The 20,767-nt window shown below is 38.9% G+C and overlaps 1 protein-coding gene and 1 long non-coding RNA gene across 8 annotated transcripts in view; one reads left to right on the top strand and one right to left on the bottom strand.

The window, feature by feature from the left end:
- The window catches only part of SPAST (spastin), a 39,566-nt gene extending 21,216 nt beyond the window's left edge, over positions 1 to 18,350 (top strand). For 6 of the 7 annotated variants that reach the window (XM_056357510.1, XM_056357514.1, XM_056357515.1 and 3 more), the window contains 10 exons: positions 565 to 639; positions 1,856 to 1,927; positions 2,442 to 2,517; positions 3,052 to 3,143; positions 4,922 to 5,001; positions 5,789 to 5,831; positions 6,468 to 6,547; positions 9,148 to 9,218; positions 11,103 to 11,143; positions 12,754 to 18,350. In XM_056357510.1, coding sequence (XP_056213485.1) covers positions 565 to 639; positions 1,856 to 1,927; positions 2,442 to 2,517; positions 3,052 to 3,143; positions 4,922 to 5,001; positions 5,789 to 5,831; positions 6,468 to 6,547; positions 9,148 to 9,218; positions 11,103 to 11,143; positions 12,754 to 12,876 — 753 coding nt within the window. In that variant the 3' untranslated portion in view covers positions 12,877 to 18,350. Of the gene's footprint in view, positions 1 to 564; positions 640 to 1,855; positions 1,928 to 2,441; positions 2,518 to 3,051; positions 3,144 to 4,921; positions 5,002 to 5,788; positions 5,832 to 6,467; positions 6,548 to 7,352; positions 9,097 to 9,147; positions 9,219 to 11,102; positions 11,144 to 12,753 lie in introns of those variants that run through there. The other variant, XM_056357516.1, reaches the window with a different exon arrangement.
- Positions 15,570 to 20,378, bottom strand: LOC130157647 (uncharacterized). The gene is made up of 3 exons (XR_008824965.1): positions 20,262 to 20,378; positions 16,201 to 16,311; positions 15,570 to 15,646 (listed from the first exon to the last, which is right to left on the bottom strand). It is a non-coding gene; the product is annotated as an uncharacterized LOC130157647 (long non-coding RNA).
- Between the last annotated feature and the right edge of the window lie 389 nt (positions 20,379 to 20,767).

The raw sequence follows: 20,767 nt of genomic DNA, 5'->3' as shown, positions 1-20,767 counted from the left end.
TATGGATGCTCTGGTACTCTTATGCAGGAAGAAAATGACACTGTACTGTCTCTGTTACTACAGTGCTTTAGTATGTCAGGTTTGTTGTTCAGTAACATTAATACAATGAGCTGGGTGGGAAGGACTTCTGAGATGTGAGGCTTGGAGTAGTTATGGCTCTTTTCTAATAACAGCTGGTGTTTTCAATAAGGTTGTTCTCATGTAATTGTACTACTACATGCCTGCATTCCCCCCTTCTTAAATGGAATTGATGCTCTAAACTTGTTAGGCTGGTCTGTCTTGTGGAAAGTTTACTGCCTTTTATGCTGCTTTCACAGTGTGTCCATGTGCACAGAACGAACATAACGTAATTTAACTGTTGTATGGGAAACAATAGCGACATGCATTAGGTCAAGTTAGTAATAGAACGTTGTTCTCCAAAAACCTATGCTGTTGTAGCACTGCTGCTGTTGCTACCACTGCTCATTAGTGAGGCGTTCCTTGGTCTTAAACTGTTTCCCTACAAAGGTAAATCAACATTTTCTTTAAGTCTTTGAAGGTAACTTATGATGATGTACTTTTCAGTTATTTACAGGACTTAGAGCTCCTGCACGTGGTTTATTGCTGTTTGGCCCACCAGGAAATGGGAAGACAATGTTGGTGAGAAAATTACTGCATGCATGAGTTGGTGGGCTTAAAATGTAACCATGAAGCGTGGCTTTCAGTTCAGGTGTTGCAGTAATAAACTGTATATTCTTCCTGGATTTGTGTTACGGTGTCAGTTAAATACAGAAATGCAAAATTGTTCTTAACTGTGGATTTTAAGGGGGAGGGAATTGTTAAACTGTTCTCTATTTAATTCTTTTTGATATTTTGAAACTTAAGCCAGCAAGTCCCGTTGTGAGAGAGGGTAAAAGTAACATTTTGTGTACAGCAGTGATTAATCATAAATGGTCTGCTCTCTACTAAAACATACTAGAAGTGTGTTTTTGGGAATGGGGAGGGAGCACAGTAGCAAGAAGGAGGGTTGTCTCACTTCCACACTGCTGCGCAAAGAGCGTAATTGCTGTGGAACTGTCTGGCTACTGCTTGCACATTTCAGCCTGATGTGCTATATCTGGGGAACTAGGGTGAGATGGCTGTGCATCAGCCAGGAGCATTGCAGCTGAGCCGGTCATATCATCCTGCGTCACATGGCATGGCTGCAGCTGCACACTCCCTTTGCTGATAGTGAAGCGGCATCAGCTCTGAAATGCAGGAGTGTGAACGCTGAGCAGCTCACTTGGGGTCATCTGTTGTGGTTTACGTAATGGAACATAACTGCAAATCACTCAAATTAAGCTGTATAACCAGGGTATCATAACTTCTTGAATATGGAGAAACTCTTCAAGAAGTGTGTACTTGGTATTCTGGCTGAACTGGTACCTTGCTTTCCTCTGAAAACAGTTTTTGCATAGATAGGGTAAGGATCAAGAAACCCCCATAATTCTAACTTTTTTGTGATGTGACCCAACAGCTGCCCTAAATTACCCTAAATTACTTAAAACTGTTTCAGATTTCTAATCAGGATACGTTGAAAGGAGCTGCAGACTTGTGTTCTTCCATAAGCAAGTTGTAGTTAGCTGTGGAGGTGATACGATGAGAGAAGTCTAAGGGAGTCTGGAAACTTCTGTAGTTTGATTGCTTTCTGTTATTTGTAAGTGGCCTGTACAGAAGTTTTCTGTAGCAATCTACAAGGTGTTCTTTTTGAAGGAATGAAGTCTTTTTGAAAGACTTGTCAATCAGGACACAAGTGCTAGCTAGCTACAGAAGCAGTGTGTGTGATGTTTTAAAAAGTACTTTTTTTTTTCTTTCCCCTTTTCTCCCCCTCTCCTAGGCCAAAGCAGTTGCTGCAGAATCCAATGCTACCTTCTTTAATATAAGTGCAGCGAGCTTAACTTCAAAATACGTAAGTAGCAGCTGTAAATTATATTGGTCTGCAAACACATGTGCTGTAATTGGGGCTTAAGGCCAGAGAGACTTGATGAGTCCTTGATAACTGTTAGCCTATAGCGAGTGTAAAATTTTAAAGAAGTGACTTGTGAAGTAAAAAACTTTGGTTTGTGCTTGTGATAACTCAGTGCCAAAGGCTTTTGCAGTTAAGGATGACCCTGGCTGTCACATAAATGAGTGATCGTGGGTTTTTTCTTCTTTAAAAGTAAATTAAGTATGTCCCAGCTCCCTTTCACTCTGGTAATTTCCATGCTGAAATATCTTGATAACTCAGTTGTGATCATAAGTGAAGTTGTATGTTTCTTGTAAGACATAAATAACATGGTGTCATATGTAATACTAAACTAGTGATTATCTGTGTATGAATAGACTGAGTGTGGTTGGCTATAAGAAAGATTTCAGCAGGCCCTTAGCTCCCTTGTAATAATGCTTTCTAAATCCCCTCCAAAAACAGTTTATTGTTGTTTTAGGTGGGTGAAGGGGAGAAACTGGTGCGTGCACTATTTGCAGTAGCCAGAGAACTTCAGCCTTCTATAATTTTTATTGGTAAGACTTTAAATGCTGTTTATTTCTGTGTATTTTCTTGAATATTTTGACTTACTAAATTGGATTCATTAGGCAAACTTCTTTGCATAATTTCTGCAGTGCAGAGCGTCTCGGGTGTGACCTGCTAGCTGATTGGTAGTGCTATACAGGTCATGTTAGATTACTGTTAGGGTATTTAATTGGTGTTAGTAGTGCGAAGAAATGCCCTCAAAACCGCAGGTGCTATATTACCTTTATAGAGCAAGTCCATTTAGGTATTAAACTTCAAACATAAAAATGGGTTTTGCTTGCATTGAGTTGCAGTTTATTACGAACAGGATTTTTTTTTCCTCTCATCTGTACTTGCTGTTACATATTCAAAGGACAGCATGTTACACAGGCTTTTAAACTTGTGTAAACTTAGATCTGTCTGTCCCCTAAGGAGTGACGGTCTGATCTCTCTTACTGGAGCCTTATATTAGCAAAATAACTTAGGCAAACGTGAAGACTTTGATGTCGTATACTTAATTAAGATCTATTTCTTTATTTTTTCAGATGAAGTTGATAGCCTTTTGTGTGAAAGACGAGAAGGTGAACACGATGCTAGTAGACGTCTAAAAACAGAATTTTTAATAGAATTTGATGGTGTAAGTATTTAGTCTTGGGTATTGTTTGATTTAGCTGAATTGGCTAATGTAGTGGGTGCCAGTACAAGCTACAGATGAAGCACAAAGAGGATTTGGCTGCAGGGGTTTGGCTCTGTCCACCTCCCCTGCCCGCCCGCCCCCCCCCCCCCCCCCAACTTGGTTGGCAAACAGCTTTTTTCTGTTGCTGTTAATTTTTCACCTTCTTACTATAGTATTCTGGAAAATTCAGTCTGGGGTGAAAGGTAGTAATCTGGAGATGAGCTCAAGTAACAGGTTGAAAGACTGTGGACAGAGAAGAAGGGGTAACAAATGGCAATGAAAAAGGAGCTGTGAGAACAGATGTTCTTACAGGGCAAGAGGGACACTGGAGGGCTATGCAGAGCTGAGTCCTTGTTTGGAATTGCATGGTTTGGTGAAGCGCATCTCTTCATTCTGGCAAAGTAAAAGAAGATTAAATGGCTTTTAAGTAGTGTCTTTGGTTTTTAAGGGATACGTGTCACAAAAGCATGCACTGTCAAGGTAAGGTGAGACTTGACAGGTGAGGATTTCAGACTAGTTCACATCAGAGGTATACACAGCTCTGATACATCAGAAGGATTAATTTCTGTGTTAGTATGCTTTTTATTGAACTATACATATTTTTTTCTTGGTGCCATGACTTAGACATGACAGGATACAGCAAGAATATATTTAATAGCATGTATGTAATACCCAGGAAAAGGAACTGGGTTTCCTAGTTGGGAGGGGAACAAATGAATATCTGAAGTCACGCAGCACCTTTTTTTGTATTGAACAATCTTAGTTGTATTCCACTGGCACAGTGGTGAATGTGTGCTACATTGATGAAGCAATAGTAATGAGGTACTGGAGTAGAAGATAACTATATATATAGACAGTGGGATCGGGAAAAACTTTTCCAAAGTAGGATGAATCTGGACAAATAATGCAACATGACGATGATACACAGAAATTATTACATATGCATGCAGTTTTTCTTAAAATGAAAAGGGGAAAATTAAACCTAATTATTAAGCTAGCAAACTTGGGATTAAGGTGTAACTATATCATGATATTTTGTGGAACTTTTTGGACTCGGTAAGGCAGCAATAAAGTCTGTGAAGGATTGGACATTAGGTGAATAATAACATATCTGTGATAGCCAAATGTTTTCTCTGAAGTCTGGAAGCTCGAAGTCTCCATATTTTTGAGTATAAAATAAAGTCTTGCAGTTGAGTGAATTGGGGGAAAATTACTGTGTTTAGTTTTGAATAGCTTCTCATTTTTATTACCACCTTCCTGCAAGACCCACATTAGATGAATCTGATCTGATTTAGTGGTTCTGGCTGCACCTTAGTCTAAAGTTTTGATTGTTTCTTTCTCTGTAGGCTTCAAAACAATGTTTGGTGTTAAAACACACAACAGCAGAAAGTCTCTAGCTTTTTAAACATCATTATCTCTCAATCACTAAACTTTGGAGAGCTTTTTGTTTTCTCCAGCATTTTAACGTGCAATTCCCTAGCAACATCTGTGCTCTTGCAAGGCTCTTTTCAAGCAACATAACTTAGGCATAGTGTCCTGTGTCTTTGTCCCTCTTTTTGTTTTCCTTTTTCCTAGTTTGACATTACGTATATCTAAAGAATGTTTTAAAGCTAACTGCATGGGGAGAAAAAAAGAAGCATATACAGTAAGATCCCATTAGTGTGCCAAATACATGGCAAGTCTCTAACCGGTTTTGTTGTATTACTACTTGATGTAAACTCAAATCCTTCGTTATATAGGTGCAGTCTTCTGGAGAGGACAGAATACTTGTGATGGGAGCAACAAACAGGCCACAGGAGCTTGATGATGCTGTTCTCAGGTATCAACATGTCTCTGTGTTGAAAACAATAGTATGATGTTGGTTATGAAGAGCAGGTTTTGTTACTTAATGTCTCTGTTATAAAGTTTTGGAATAAGTAGCAAAAGCAGTTTGGTGAGGTTATATAATGTCTTGAAGGTGCCTGTCTCTTCTCTTTTGGGTTACATTTACGCAAGCATGATGGCCTTGAAATTGCCTAAAACAGCAGTTGAGACCAAGTCAGCATTTTATACCCTCTTGCATCTTAATATATTGCTTTGTAATTATTTGGACCTTAATGGCAGGATGAAGGAGGAAATTTGGCCAGTGAAATCCAGTATTTCTTCTCTGTGAATATTGGACTGATGTCCCATGCAATTACAGATCTTGCAGTAGATTTGCCTTAGGACTTTTTGTGCTGCAAGTTCTCATACTTTCTCTTCTTTTCATTCATGATTGAGGAAAATGGGTGTCAGCGCTGCCTGAGCAAATAAAACGCATCTTTAATGATTTCAAAGACTCTGTGTACAGTGAAGAGATGCTTCATTTCGTTGCTGGTGGTCAGTGGTATTTTTACATTTAGAGTGTTTTCTCTCTGGGAGGAGTCTTGTAACTTAAAGTAAGAGTAAGGTGACACCAGTGGCTTGTGTATATTGTTTGTTTGTTGGTTTTGTTTGGCTGATTGTTTTTAAATCCATAGTTCTACTGGCTAGAATTTGAAATTTTGACACTTATCAAACCAAATGTTAGCTCTGTATGTGCTAAAAAGTTCTAAGTGTGTGTATATATGGTGTTTGGTGTTTTCCAGACGATTCACCAAACGGGTATATGTGTCTTTACCAAATGAGGAGGTGAGTACTGTTATCCATACGTTTTCTTCATTTTAAGATCAGTTTTATTTAAAAAAAGAATATAAACTCTATTTCTTAGGGTGTTTTCCACTTGCCCTAGTGGATGATTACAATTCTGTGAGTTAACTTACGGCCCAGCTTGGCAATTGATACACTGTGCTTTAATTCTGGCAAATATCTCAAGGTTTTTTATTTTTTTCGTATGTGCTAGTAGCAAATCTGGTAGTAGCTATTCTGTATTTCTTGGCTACTGAGGTGTTGCTCACATACTGACAGGCATGGACAAGTCTGAAGTAGGGCTTGCAGGAGCACATTTGGTTGGATGGAGAAGAGTGTTTATTGCAAAAGATAAAAGTAGCTTTCTTTAATGTCTTTCAGCTCAACAGCAGATTAGGGCTTTTGATGAGGATTCTAATGTATTTTTGAAGGGGTTTGACCCTTGATCTCGTTGTTGCCAAATCCCTATCTCTTTCCCTGGAGAGACGATGGTGTACAGTCAAATTAGAAAAGCACTGTAGGCAAGTTTAAACTAGTGAAGCGCGAAAGATAACCTGACAAACACGTAGTTTTGTGGTTGCAATTTTAAGTGTACTGTGAAAAAGAGTTTTATATCTGATAAATGTATCTTCTTTTCAGACAAGATTGATTTTGCTAAAAAATCTTCTAAGCAAGCAAGGAAGTCCATTGACCCAAAAAGAGTTGGCGCAACTAGCTAGGTAAGTTCTGTAACCATACTAAATAAACATACTCATCTACTGCATTCATTCAAAATGTAACTAGTGTAAATCATCAGACAGTGACAGTACTTGCTGGGAATGAATTGCATGCAATTTGGGAAGCTGGTGTCCCTTTGGGCTCTATGAAAATGTTTTTATATATCATATATATCTATATATATAAAATCTCACCACCTGGCTGGGTTTATGTTGTTGAAACACACTCATCGGTGCTGCCCTTCCTGAGGAGGGAGGAGGATGCTTCTCTCCACCGCTCCCCCAAGCAGTCCAGCACTTCTGCCTGATGCCAAAAGGCAGTACCAGTTCTATACTTGGCATGCGTTATCAAATCAAAAGCAGCTTTTCTTTGCTGGTCCATTGCTAGGTTTGTTGAGGATATTACCAACATAGCAGAGCAAGTACTGGATAATTTTAGGTTCTTTTCAGTTTCGTATTTGACTGGAAAAATGTGGGTTAACTGCTCTTCCTATTGTGAAACTTTGTTGGTTTATGTTTTTCGTTATTAAGGTTGACACAGTACTACTGTTTGTCATCCTCAAATTAAATGTAATGAGTGTAAAGGAAATTAGACTAAAAAGCAGGTAGAGCACCTAGGGCAGGAAGGAATGAAAATAGGGTGTGAGCTATCAAAAATACACAAGTAGACTTACTTCAGTCTCCGTTTCTATTTGTGGTAGTACATAGGAGGTGAGTACAGTATTTGATGTAGCATTTGCAGTCTCTTAGTAACACTACAGAAATTTGATGTATAATCCAGCAGAATAAATTCTCTCTGTACTTGCAGGATGCTAGCTTGGGCCTATTTAGGCTACAGTAATAGCTAACTGGAGGAAAAAAACCAGTGTCTTGGATTCTAACTGGAAATTTATGAACCAAATTATAAGTGCAACTTAAGTACACTTTTTTTTTTAAGGGTTTAGAGGAAATATAAAAGTTGAGGGTCCTGCCTGCTTAATCTGCCATATTTGTTTCAAAAGAGATAGGTATTTAACCTCCTTCACGATCATGCATTCTTTTGCTCCTCTGCAACTTTTTCTATAAACTATAACAAAATTAATGATGTCCAGAAGACTAGGCTATGAAGCTCTGCTGCTGTAGCTAGCTGCTGTGCTCTATGATTTGGCTGGGGTTTTTGGTTTTTAAATTTTTCTTTAGGCAACCTTTACTACTTCTTTTCACTCTTGTTGGCAGTGTATATTGCTGGCTTCCTGGTTCAGTGGAGACCTTTAATTTGCAAAGTATTTAATTGGTGAACTTGGAAATTAAGTCTACTTCTTGAAAAGCTCCCATAAAGTTTAGGTCCTTGGTTTGACCTCTTGTTTTGTTTTGTTATGGTTCTGATGATTTGAATGATCTGGGTGTCTGCCAGTCTTACAATAAAAAACAAAGCAACCTCAGACAGTTCACTTACAGCATACCTGCATGTTTACACTATATTATTTCCCAAATCAGTGGGAAGGGTGTGCAAGACACACTTACAGAACCAGTTTCCTTCTGAGTAATGACCTGACCACTATATTTGCCTTCCAAGATGAATTAGAATTCTTACTTCAAACTGTGTGACGTGTTCTGGCTTCTGCAGATAACTGCTGAGGTTGTGGCTCAGGCCATTGCAGCCATCTCAAGTCCCTCAGCTGGTTCTTGGTCATTAGCAATTCCAGGTTTAGGCTTTAATGTTGGAATCGGTTGGCGAGTCGCTGTGCTATGCTAGAGATAATTTTCCTTGTGTAAATTATCCGAGGCTGTTTCAGTATGCTGCTACAATGCAGACTGTAAATTCAGTGAGTAGAGAAGTTTGCCAAATACTTTGAGAGTGTAGTCTTATCTGTTACCAAACCTTCCGTGCAGGGAAAAAAAGTGTCCCACCAGAAACGCTGCTGTCTGTACTGTAACTCCCTAAGCAAAGTGGTGCTGCTATTCAGATTTGTATTTACTCTTCTGAATTAGTAGAATTTTGTACTCCCTGGAGTCCCCGGGTCAACTGCTACCATGGATTTCCATTAAGGGCATGCTGCAAAGCTATTGCTTATTTTTACAACCAAACACCACTGTTAGATTTTTAGTAATGCCTGCTTTTGCCCTTTGGCTCTGATGTCAGTTACAACTGCATGGTTTTATTCAGAAAACTGGTCATGGGATCGCATTGTAATACCTGTGTGGTGTATTGGATTCCCATTGCATTGATTGGGTTGAAAGAGCAGGACAGCTGAGTTTTTGGTTTTATATTAATTTATGACAAATGATGACAAACTAGTTGGTAGGGCGTTCTTGTAACAGAAATAGTAAATGTGGTTGAGATGAGTTTTCATCTACAAATCCAAGTTGGTTGCTGTCTTTTTCATTTTCCTAGAATGCTGGTTTGGATTTTAATATCTGTGCTTTAAATTTGATCTCGGAAAGATTTAAATATAGATCGCTTATGCTGAATGCACTTCAGATATATTAAATTTGCAAAGCAACATAAAAATAATACTACTTCCGATTAATTATCATTTTAATTGTATGCAATTAAATTGATGGGGTTTGAAGCATGTTTGGTTTTTTCTTCCTCCTTTCCCCGGCTTTTTCCTTTGACAAAGAATGACAGATGGATACTCTGGGAGTGATTTAACCGCATTAGCAAAGGATGCAGCGCTGGGCCCTATCCGAGGTAAGCTGCATAGCTTTTTATTTAAGTGTTGAAAAGAACTCGGTGCCTTTGATATTAGAGATGCTGTATTTTCCTACATCTTTATAATTCTTAAACCTCTGAAATTAAGCTTTTTAGATTGGATTTTTGGTCTGTTCCTCATAACAGCATCTATACGTATAAGACTGACCTTACAGAAAACCCTTCAGTACCCATCACCATGTGGAACGGACAATTTTTGTGTCTTAAGAGGAAAGCAGGGTGAAGTGGTTTTTGCAGATTTGTGTTTTGGTTTTTTTAACTAGTGCATCTTTCTTAGTCTAGTGTCTGTTCTGTTGCATCTAAATTATTACTCGAATGGCAGTCTCTGACTCTTACTTGTCTTTATAAAGTGGACAGATCTCCTTCAAGTCTGAAGGAAAGAAGTAGCGAAACAGAAGCAATTTTTGTTTTGGTTTTTTTTTAGATATGGTTTGAATGGCATAGCTTTCTTTAAACTCTCTTTAATGTTGAATTGTGATCCAGATGACAATTATGATTCAAGTAGAGTTTTACCTTTATTTATTTGTTTTTCCTCTGATGTTTCCAACGCAGAAAACCCAGTTTTAATGCAAACTGAATACTTTTTTCAAGCACCCTGCCCCTTTGTTCTGTTTCACTAGCTAGTTGTGGGTCCAGTAACCACATATGAAGGGGCTTTGTTTTGTAGAAGTCAGTAGTGGGGTTTTGTGAAAAAAAAGATAGTGATGAATTGATGCTAGTTTTCTGGTTGCAGATATTTTGTCCTACCCAACAGAAAGGTACTAAAGGCAGCCAGAGCAAAAGTGTTCTGTAGTATCAGCCTATTATGTGTAAATGAAAGTTGTTGCAACTCTCTCAAATGATTTATGGGGAGGAGAGGTCTGTACATGTTTTGTGGGGGTGTGTGTTATTTTTTTCAATTGATTCAAAAACACTATAGCATGCAGTTTTGCCAGTGCTCTGTCTCTTTGAAAGCAGCTGCTAAAAGTAATGTTACTTTACCAACTCACTTTCAGCTGTTGAGATTGTGGGGTACATCTTCCAAAACCCTGCATAATAATTGGGAAGCAGAACTGCATTAAATAGCTCTCACAAGAAACATCATGTCTCCTAAGATTTTGAATATATTTATTTAGGGTGGTTGAACTTATAGTGTATGCATTTAGGTATGCAGGCTTTACTTTGCTGACAAATCACTTCGCATGCAAGTCCATTTTGAGAAGAGACTATGAAATGTTTTTACGTATTTCTTCCACCTGCTCCTTGCATCCATATAAAACAACTTATTTTTTTCAAATGTTTTTTAATGTCAGCCTTTCCAGTCCTGCCTAGATTCTTTCTTGCACCCTCAGAGCAAAACATTTGCTCTAATATGTTGATACCATAACAGTATTGCAGGAAAAAAAAAAAGGCCAAGTACATGGGAATGATTACATCCCACCAGTACTGTGCAGGGCAAGCAGCACTCCTGTATGGCCTGCCTGATTTTATTTCTGTGTTCTTGGCTGATGGTACCTTTCAGTTTCATGGAAATTGTGCGTTTGAGGGGTAGGGGTGTTGTAGGTACCAGGAATAATGTGGGGGAAGGCAGCTCTGTTATGCTTGTGTGCTGTTCCCCATGCTTCAGGAGGAAGTAGTTCTGCTACCACTTTGTACTGTATCTGCAGTGTTGAGTGGGAGCGGCCTGCTTGAGGAGCTGGGAAATGTGGAAGAAGGGGGTAAAAACATGATGTACTTTTTGGTACAGGAGATTATGTTGAGGCAGGGAGGTGTAACTTTCAGCTCTGGGTTTTTTCAGGATAAAAGTGCTTTTAACATGCTTTTGTTGACACAAGTGATGAAAGTTTTCTTAAGAAACTCACTGGTCTCCCTTTATTTTTACAGAATTAAAACCAGAACAGGTGAAGAACATGTCTGCCAGTGAGGTATGCTGTTCTAGCAGTTGTATTTTCTTCTTTGAATAGAATGCATGCTCACCAGAAACTTCTGAGATCCCTTTAGTATCACACAAAATACATAGCATAACTTTGGGGGGTGGGGGATATTACACTTTTTGATTACTTCTTCATTGAAGAAAATCCTTTACAAATAATGATAGAGAAGAAAATCTGTCCTCAGGTGTTTGAGGTAGGTTGTGTAGTGTGTTGGTTGTCAGCCTTAAGAGCACCTCTTTCTCTGATAGTAAGGCTCTGCTGTTAGTTTCAGCTGACTGTGCTCTTTTCTTTTGCACTGAACTGCAACATGATCTGTTACCTATCAGATGATGTCAGAGGCCTGGCTTCTATTTTGTTGTAGTGTTACACCCTCAGAACACTCCCAGAAGTATTATGTCAAATGATTCATTTTATTTCTAACCCCCCTGCTCTATCTTTACATGAAGCAAGGCATCTTAGGGAGAACCTCTGAGGGATTTTAACATATTTGTGTATATGTATACTTACTTTCTTTCATGTGAACCATCATAAAGCAAAAAAAAAAAAAAGTTCCTCACCACAAATTGCATCTGTAAACCTCAAAAAAAAAGAAGAGGTTGGTCTTGCGTATAAAAGTTTCTGTTTAAATGTGTGTGCAAAACAGTTATGTAGGGGAAAATGAAGGAAAACTTAATTCCCCTGTTGCTTTCTGTGTTTAGCCTGAGATTGTGGCTAAGGCTGTAATAAGCTGAAAGGATTTGTTGCAGGAAGACGATAACATCTGTGATGGCTTGTTGTGAATACAAGTATAGCTCCAATAGCCTATAAACACTCAGTCCTAAAGACATGTGGGGAGTCTTCTCCAGTTGTAATGTTAATACTCATTTAATAATGAGGCTGCTTGTTCCACGCAGTTCGGATATCCCCGTCATGCCTGGGCATTGCTCTGTGTGGGAAATGTCTGTTATAATCATGTCTTCTGCAAACAACTGAAAGGCACGTGTTGAATCGGAGAGGTTGGCTGATGGGGATTACTTGCCCGCCAGCATGCTGTGGTCTGAATACAACAGTCCCCTGTTGGGCAGAAGCGTGCCGTAAACATGTTAAAAAATCCCTGGTCTTACTCTTCACTGGGTTCTGTGCCCTCATGTGCACCAGCTTGCACCACCTAGTGAAACGGGAAGTAACGACACAGTCTCACGGGCTATAAATAACAAGGCAGACATTATGATTACCAAGCGTTAGTTTATTAAAACCAGTAAATACTAATATTCTTAAATTACCAGACTCTCTTGCATCAGGTCGTAGAATCATAGGACAGGCCAGGTTGGAAGGGACCTTGGAAGATCGTCTGGTTCAACCTTTCATGGGAAAGGGAACCCAGATGAGATTATTTAGCACCTTGCCCAGTCACATCTTGAAAACCTCCAGCGATGGGGTGGCAGCACCTCCCTGGGGAGGTTGTTCCAGCAAATGACTTCTCACGGTAAAAAATGTGTCTTATGTCAAGGTGAAGCACTCGGAGTATGCTTTGTTAAAAGTGGATACTGAAGTACTACTTGAATAAACTGAAGTACGTAAACCACTTGCGATCCTGATGGCTTTCACTTCTTGTTGTTTAGATGAGAAATATCAAACTATCAGATTTCACTGAGTCTTTGAAGAAGATAAAGCGCAGTTTGAGCCCTCAGACCCTGGAAGCATATATTCGCTGGAACAAGGACTTTGGAGATACCACAGTGTGAAACACTACTTGAAGTGAAATGAAGTGCTGCCTGAGGAGTGATTGGTACAGACTACTGGAAAGCAGCCAGAGTTTACAGGACTTTACAGATCTTTAAGTATCTGCATTACACCTTGAGATAAAGAAAAAAATATACAATGTGAAATGTGTTCATCAAAGCCTCCTTGCCATTTAGTGAGGACTTAAACGCTGTAAGTAAGAGCACAACAGGACTTGAGATAAGATTCTTAGCAATCTGATTATGGTTGAACAATAATATGTGTATTTTGTTTCAGCTAGAAGGCTCTGATGGTATTGATCATTGGAAGACCTTTTCCCTATGTTGTGTGTGTGTGTGTGTGTTCTTTGTTTTTAATTTTGCCATGACATCAATGTCTGGCTTTCTTCCTGGTAACTTACTAACTTATAATTGGAGGTTTGTAAAACTTTAGTTCAGTTTTTGACTTTTTTTATCCTTAATGTGCCAAATAAAACAATTTCCCTATGCAGGGAGGAAGAACAGCATCGGGGAATTATGATTATTAAAATGTAAAAAGCAGCTGGTCTGTTATTATTTGTCTTTCTGTTTAGTTGTAATGTGACTGTATTGTTCACAGAACAGTTTTAAAGAAGACCTTTGATAGCAGAACAGCAAAAAAAACCCAACCCTATAAACCAATTCAAACTGTCTTTTAAAACAATTTAGATTACTAAATAAAAAAAATAGACTAAGACATTCATTTACTGGCAGTATTTTCTCTTATTGCATTTTGTAACGCTTCCATTGGTAGAATGTTAGCTTATGCTTATGGTGTACAACTTGAAGCCCAGCTGATGTTTGAGAGAGTAAGTGATGCTAATTGTCAGGTTTTGGAAATGATGTGTTTCTACTTTGTATTTTGGTCTCTTGATGATAATTGCAAGTAAAATTTCCATTGTGATAATTTTTTAAATCTCCACATGTAAGCATTAAAATACAAGGCTACATGTTTAATACATGGCACACATTAATGTTTTTATAGCTTTCATATCTTTTGGTTTATATATTAAAGTATGAAACACTCAATTGATCTGCTTTTTTAAAAAAGAAACTGCATCTTTGTACAAAGACTTGTTTTTATTATATAAACGACAAGCTATTAAAAAAAACCCTTTAAAAAAGCCTTTAAATACTGTAATAAAGGAAGACATCTTTGCCTTTACTTCCAAAGGCCTGACAACTTGTTTACAAATTCTACGTGGATTTGCAAGGCAGAACACTAGTTCCTTGTTAGAACAGGTTTGTGTGTGGGGGGGGGGGGGTTTAGTTTTTTGGTTTTTTTTTTAAAGACAACTCCCCCTAACTTAGTGATATTACAAATATGCATATTGTTTACAGTTGTTTCAACTAAATTGAGTTACAAGCTCTGTTTGCTTTTGGTCTTAACAGAAAATTTTGTTCTTAATTTTGTTCATTTAACTTATTTTTTTATTGATAGGAGCAAGTCAAGTATTTCTGGGACTACTCACCTGAAAGTTGACTATAAATAATATATTATATATATATCTATATATGGGAAAAAAAAGACCCTAGCTGATAGATGCAGTATAGGTATAGTAGTAAATACCCAGAGCGGACTCTGTGCTCACTGTGTAGTATTGAGTACTGAACAGCAACTGTGTCAAACTCCTGAGATGCACAGATGCGGTATGTTTGGGATTCTGTTTTTTACTGAACAAGAGATGCTTTTAATTGATCTTAAGATTAAAAGCAATTAAGTAAGAGAAGACTGTGTTCCACTAGTATGCCTTTTGAAATAGTCTAACCAAACCACTTCTAGCCTTCTAAGGGTATGGCTCTCAAATCTATGTCTGATGTAAATGAAATGTGTGACTTCTGTTCCCCAGAGTGACTTCCCTTGGAAAAGCGAGAAATGCTGAAAGATTTCAGTTTCTTAAATCTCATGTCTTGCTTGCTTTGCCTTAGTTCTGCTTTCAGTAGACCATCTCTGGTGCTGGAGATTTTGGCTGACTTGATCTGTGTTTGTCATAGACCTCATAGTGCTAAGCATGAAGATGTCACTGTTATGTTAGCATCTGCCAGATAGCTCAACAGCTTAAGGTAGGCCCTTGGTAGTCTTACTCATAAAGCTTCTTGTTTCCTTGAGATCGTTTGCAAATGAGAACTTTGAGGGTAACACTTCTGGGTTTGAGTGTTCCTAATATTTGTTATCAAACTCTGGTTTCTTCCACTTAATTTTGAGGAATATACTGGTATGAATTTCAAATACATACCTATTGGCATGTAATAGGTACCTGAAATGTTGAGGTAAAAGTTCCCATCTGCTGAAACACCACCAGTATGCAGCACAAAGGGTCAGAAGTCTGAGCTGCTAATTCAGAGAAAGGGGATTAGGCCTTTCACTTGTTTGTACAACCAGTTCAGGCCAAGAGAATCTGTGTGACTGGTGCCACTGCTTTTTGGTTATTTCTTCTGCCAGATTGTTTTCTGCATAATGGATGAACTACAGCTCTATAAATCGGTGCTGGAACACAGTAATAAGAACTCGGTTTTGTTCTGTAACATCAGTTTGCTCCACAGCTGTTGGATTTTTAGCTCATGACCCAGTGCTGTTTGGTTCATAAATCACCCTAAATGTCTTGGTTATGCTGTGTTCTGAATACTGTCTTTTAAGAATAGTTCTGGCCTTCATAAGGCATTAACGCACATCTGCTTCCTTGTTTTACATGTACTGAGTAAGTCCCAGCTTAGTCACTTTCATCTGTGTTGGATTAACTGTACAAAAGCAGATCTAGGAGGGGAAAAAAGAAAACCAACACAAACCACCAAAACCCAACCAACCAGCCCAAACAAAAAAAAAAAACCTCCAAAATTCAACATCACACCACACACACACACACACCTCCCACACCCCCCGCTGACTTCCTGTATTTCCCAAGGCTGTGGTATTTTATATAGAACTTTGCAGCTATATTTACCATAAAATCAGATTATGTTCTAATACAGTATCTTGAATGAGGCTAGGATAAGCAGGGCAGCAGATTGGATGCTTTTAACCTTTGCAAAGATTGGCATTACATTAGCTATCTAAACTGTCTTTTTTTTCATGTGTGTATGTATGTGCCCACTGCTAATGAAGGAGTGATCTGACCCACTTTTTTGAGAATAATCTCAATGGGAAGCAGGTTGTCAGGCGCTCTGCCAGCATGTTTTACTGACTTTAAGTGTAGCAGTTACTGGAGGGAGGAAAAAACCATGAGCCCAAGCCTGCCTGCACCCACCCCCCCTTTTTTTAACAACCTTTTTCATATATCATTGCTTCTGTTTATTAAGCAAGAAACATACCTTTTGTCTTTCTGCATGTTGGAAGAACAGTGTCTTCTCAGGCTGCGGGCTGCTGCTTTTGGTGGCATAACAGGAGGAAAAAAACTCAAGCACTGTGTGATGCTTTGTCACCTTTGAAATGAGAATTTGTTGTGTATTGTGATTATCCCTTTACTAATGTTGACTTTTCTGTAGAGTACACCAAACCTGTACGGGTTCTCTCCTTGCAGCTAAGACAAAACCAACACATAATATTAAAGATAAGCCTTAAACTAGGATATTTATGCACATCTAAGTCTCTGTCCTGTTAGTCTCTTAGACTTCACAGAGTTCTGTGTATTAGAAATAGGTATTCTGCCCCCGAGACGTCTTACTGACTCTACTTCAGAAAGTCGCTGATACGGTTTTGTCCAATGTGGCCCTGCAACTTACTTTATGTAGGTAATATATGTGATGGTAACACTTTAAAATGGAGAATAGGATCTCTAAACTGAGGTATTTGTTGTCACTGCACTAATTGGAGGCCATTGCTGATCTCACTGTTAGATTCTCTCAAATGTTTTTAAAATGGTAGTGTTTATATATATATAACTTACTCAGATAATTAACCTTACCTTCTGGTGTAGAATAAATAGTAGTTTTTGTATTCTTACCAAGCGGGTTTTAGCACAGCTTGGCACTGCTGCCAAGTCCATCTTAGGAACCTGTAAGTACTCTGCACTGGGAATACTGAAGTCGGATACGATGACAAATTTAACAGAGACTTCTGTTCTGCAACCAGTATGGAAAGCAGCATTCTCCTTAGGGCTTCCTTAACCACCTATGGTCAAAATTTGTACCCTAGCTTCTTACACTGCTTTCCTACCCAAGACACGGGTAATGAAGACACGCTTCCCTAGCTATTCAGTGCTGTAGTGATGCTTCTGCATGTGGCGGCTTTGGGAGGTGGCAAGCGCTATTGTAGGTGACGGATTTTCCAGTCATTGTCTGTGGCGGTCTCAAGCTTTCGTGATGTTTTTAGTTGTTGGGGATTTTACCAGATATCAAAATTGGAATGAAAAGTAGCAGGCAGGTAGTGAATGCAACTAGTTATCTCAGTCATTGTGCTAATTAGAGGCAGTTGCTGATATTGTTAGGTTCTCTTGAGCTGCTATTCAGTGTTGAAGGATGTTGTTTTACTCGCCTATGTGAATTTTTATTCTCAGAACTATCTACCGGTCATCCTAAGAGGTGAGCGATGGATCAGTTATTTTCTTTTAGAATTTTTTCTTTAAACATTCTTTTAAATATTTTTCCTTTTAAATACTGTTAATTGTAATTCCACAGGATAAGGAAGTTAACTGTCACTTCCTACAAATACAGTATAATCTTCGGAAGTATGGGGAAACGTGTATTGTGTTCTTCCTGCTTCTCCTGTAAATCATTAACTGTCTTAGAGTAGAAACTGTTTACTTTGTCAATAACTACCTCCTGAATTTGGCAATAATTGGCAAGGTGTACGCTCCTCCAGTGGATCATATATATTGGCTAAACACTGTGGGTTCTTCAGAGTTTGATCTTTTGGTTCCCAGATTCTTGACATGTCTGGAAACTACGGTGATCAACCTTGTTTTGCTGCAAGACTTTCTTTGCCTTCATAAGACCACACTTCTTAAAGTTCTGTTTCAGAGAAATGGTTTTGAGGGGAAAAAAGTCAATGTTCTCTGTAGTTGGTTAATATAGGCATGATCTTCTACAATGTTGGGGTGTAGCCTCTCAGTTCTGCAAGTTCGTTGTTTTTTTTTTTACCATTAGAAGCAGGGAAGAAAGTACTTTAATAGTTGTACACCTATCAAAGGGACTGGAAACAGAGAAACTGGTTTTGCCACATGATTCAAATTTTTATTCATGTGAAGGGCTAATCAGTATTTTTGAGATCTGGATTAAAGTGACAAAAAAACAAAGGTGGAGACAAAACACTATACCCCATCCCAATTAAATATATTGGGTGACTCCAGTCTGGGATGGGGTTAATTCTTGTATTTTGTTATTTTCAAGCACATTTGTTTCATTGTTCTCTTAAGAATGTCTTCTGAAATGTTAAACATCATTTTATTAACAAGCAATGTAAAAAGCATGATGAGCAGTCACATAGCTTTAGCTTCACAATAAAATGTTGCATTTGTCCTGTTCTTGTTTTCTTGTCTGTTTATCAGATAAAATGTCCAAAATGAAAAGCCTTTTTGTTAAACCTGAAGCCCATTAAATCACTGCTGGTTTAAAAAAAAAAATAATCAGGTGGTGTATACCAGATGATGGAACAATAAATATGTAAATACCTCACTGAGTTTCTAAAGGACATAACTGAAGTTCTTAAAACTAATGTAAACAGAAGTGCTGCTTCCTAAATAAATGTGCTGAAACTGAAAGTGTGTGCTTATCCTAGTCTTGCTAAATCACAGTGAAAACCAGGTTTCATGTAACTGATTCTGGTAGTCATGGTGAAAATCACTATTGGGAGCCAATTTACTTGATTTCAAAATGGCACTTTTGCTGGGAGGAGAGTGCTGCCGTTACTTCTGATGTAACAATCTAAATTCTTCACTTATCCCCATCTCCTTACTCTTTATAATTCTTTCTGGCCATTGTCTTCATGCTGCATCTGGACTACTAATGGGACTACTAATGACTACTGGGGTTTTCTATTCTCACAGTTGGATCCTGATGAGATTTTTTTTTAAAAAAAAAAAGTTGGATTAAAGTAGTATTATTACATATCTGGCAGCATCAGGGGTCTCTCAAAAAGTGGCCATGATCACTGCCTTCAACAGATCATCCTATCAGTCACTGTTAAAGCAAGCAAACAAAACAAAAATCAGTACAGCAACGGGGGGGGCTTTTGAAGATTTCACTTTTTTTGCAAATATATATTGCAAGCACAGTGTGTTCTAATATTGTAACTTCTATTATTTTCAAATCTCACTCTAGGAATTTCTAGGCGGCCTCAAACTTGCCTTGGTTGTAAGCCACCCCTGAAGACTGTTTGGTTTTGCTGTATGCAGAAAGTTAATATCAGCTGTGCTATTAGTTGCAGTATTTAGCTTCTCTGAATTGTAGAAGTGCAGTTTCTTATAACTTGTTTGGTTCTTCTGGGAAGAAATACTCCAAGATGTGAAATAATCAAAAAGCCCGATAATGCATCAGTAATGAAGTAACCAAACAACTCTTTAATTGTGGAGCATATCACACAGGTAAAACGTTAGCCCTGTGGTTTACCCAACTTCTGATTTCCCGGTTAAAGTTGAGTGGAGGTAGCAGCTGCAGTTTGAATTCTCCTACCTGTCATGCAAATCTTACAGAGTGCAAATGGATTTTTTAAATTGTTCCCCAAACTACTTCTGTACACTAGAAAAGATTTCTTCATGACAGCCAACAGCTTAGAACGAGGTCTAAGACATTAAATACATGTCTTGTGGAATACAATTACCTGTCCAGTCTGATAGTTCTTCTTAATGAGTGTCCTGTAAGGACCAGATACGCTCAAAATGTGGAAAATAAAGATTATTTATTTTCAGCAATGAAATTACATGCACTGCAAATGCAGAGGAACCAGAGAAAATGCACACCTAAAATTTATCCAGTGGGTGGGAAGCAGATTAATTTTAAAGACCGTGGCTTGTTTCTGGTTTCAGTTGATGCACAGGCCACTTCAGCTCTGCATCTGCTTTTGGTGTGTTTCATGAAACTGATTAGATGCAATTAACATTTTTAGTCACTCTCACCACTGGCACTGGACAAGTGAATAGACCATTAAAAGACCAAAGATGGGGCAGCGTTACAGAAGGCTGTTTTAAGTACCTTTCTAGGCACAATAATCTGTCTTAAGAAAATACCTAGCTTAAATTTTTATTCCTATCCCTCCTCCACTTCTTTCCCAAGCACGGTATTAAGTAAGCTGTCTTGTGACTAGATCTTTCTGTAAATTAAATACCATGCAGTGTTTTGTCACAGTTTTCCTTAACAGAGCTACCCTCGCTTCCTAGATGACCTTGGTTCTGTATTTTGATCCTGGTGGGTGCAGGTTCCATGTGAAGCGATCTTACCGTCCACATTTCTACCGACAGAAGCTGTGGTTTAGCAGTCTGCAAGCCAGGCCACACAAAGGGATTGTCGTCACCTTGCAGTCCTTGTGTACCCGTGTCCCAGAGCCTCAGTAGCAGTAGTCACAGCAGGATCTTAAATCGGGCCTTGTGCTTTTTCTTCCCTCCGAGCCCCGGCTTAGTGCTACGCACCAAAACAGACACTGGGACGGGGCCGGGCTGCCTGTAGGTCACTCCTCTGAACTGCGACGCTTCTGATGTTGTAACGGATTGACAGCAACGGGAGCGATTCTCACAACTTCGGCACACAATACGGCGGCTACATTTCCAACAGAGCTACCGGCCCTCCGGCCTTCTGCTGGGGAAAAAGCCGCTCTGGCAGAGGCGTACTCACCGCCAGCGGCGCGGAGCCCTGCAGGGCCCGGCCTGACTGCCGGTGTACTTCCCTATGGACGATTCCGCGCCCCGGGAAGCGGCGGACACAAGCCGCCCGCGGGCAGCCGCTGCAG

Source organism: Falco biarmicus, chromosome 12 (genome assembly GCF_023638135.1).
Source record: "Falco biarmicus isolate bFalBia1 chromosome 12, bFalBia1.pri, whole genome shotgun sequence".
Lineage (NCBI taxonomy): Eukaryota > Metazoa > Chordata > Aves > Falconiformes > Falconidae > Falco > Falco biarmicus.
The sequence above is the reverse complement of the archived record's forward strand: the minus strand, read 5'-3'. Positions and strand labels throughout refer to the sequence as shown.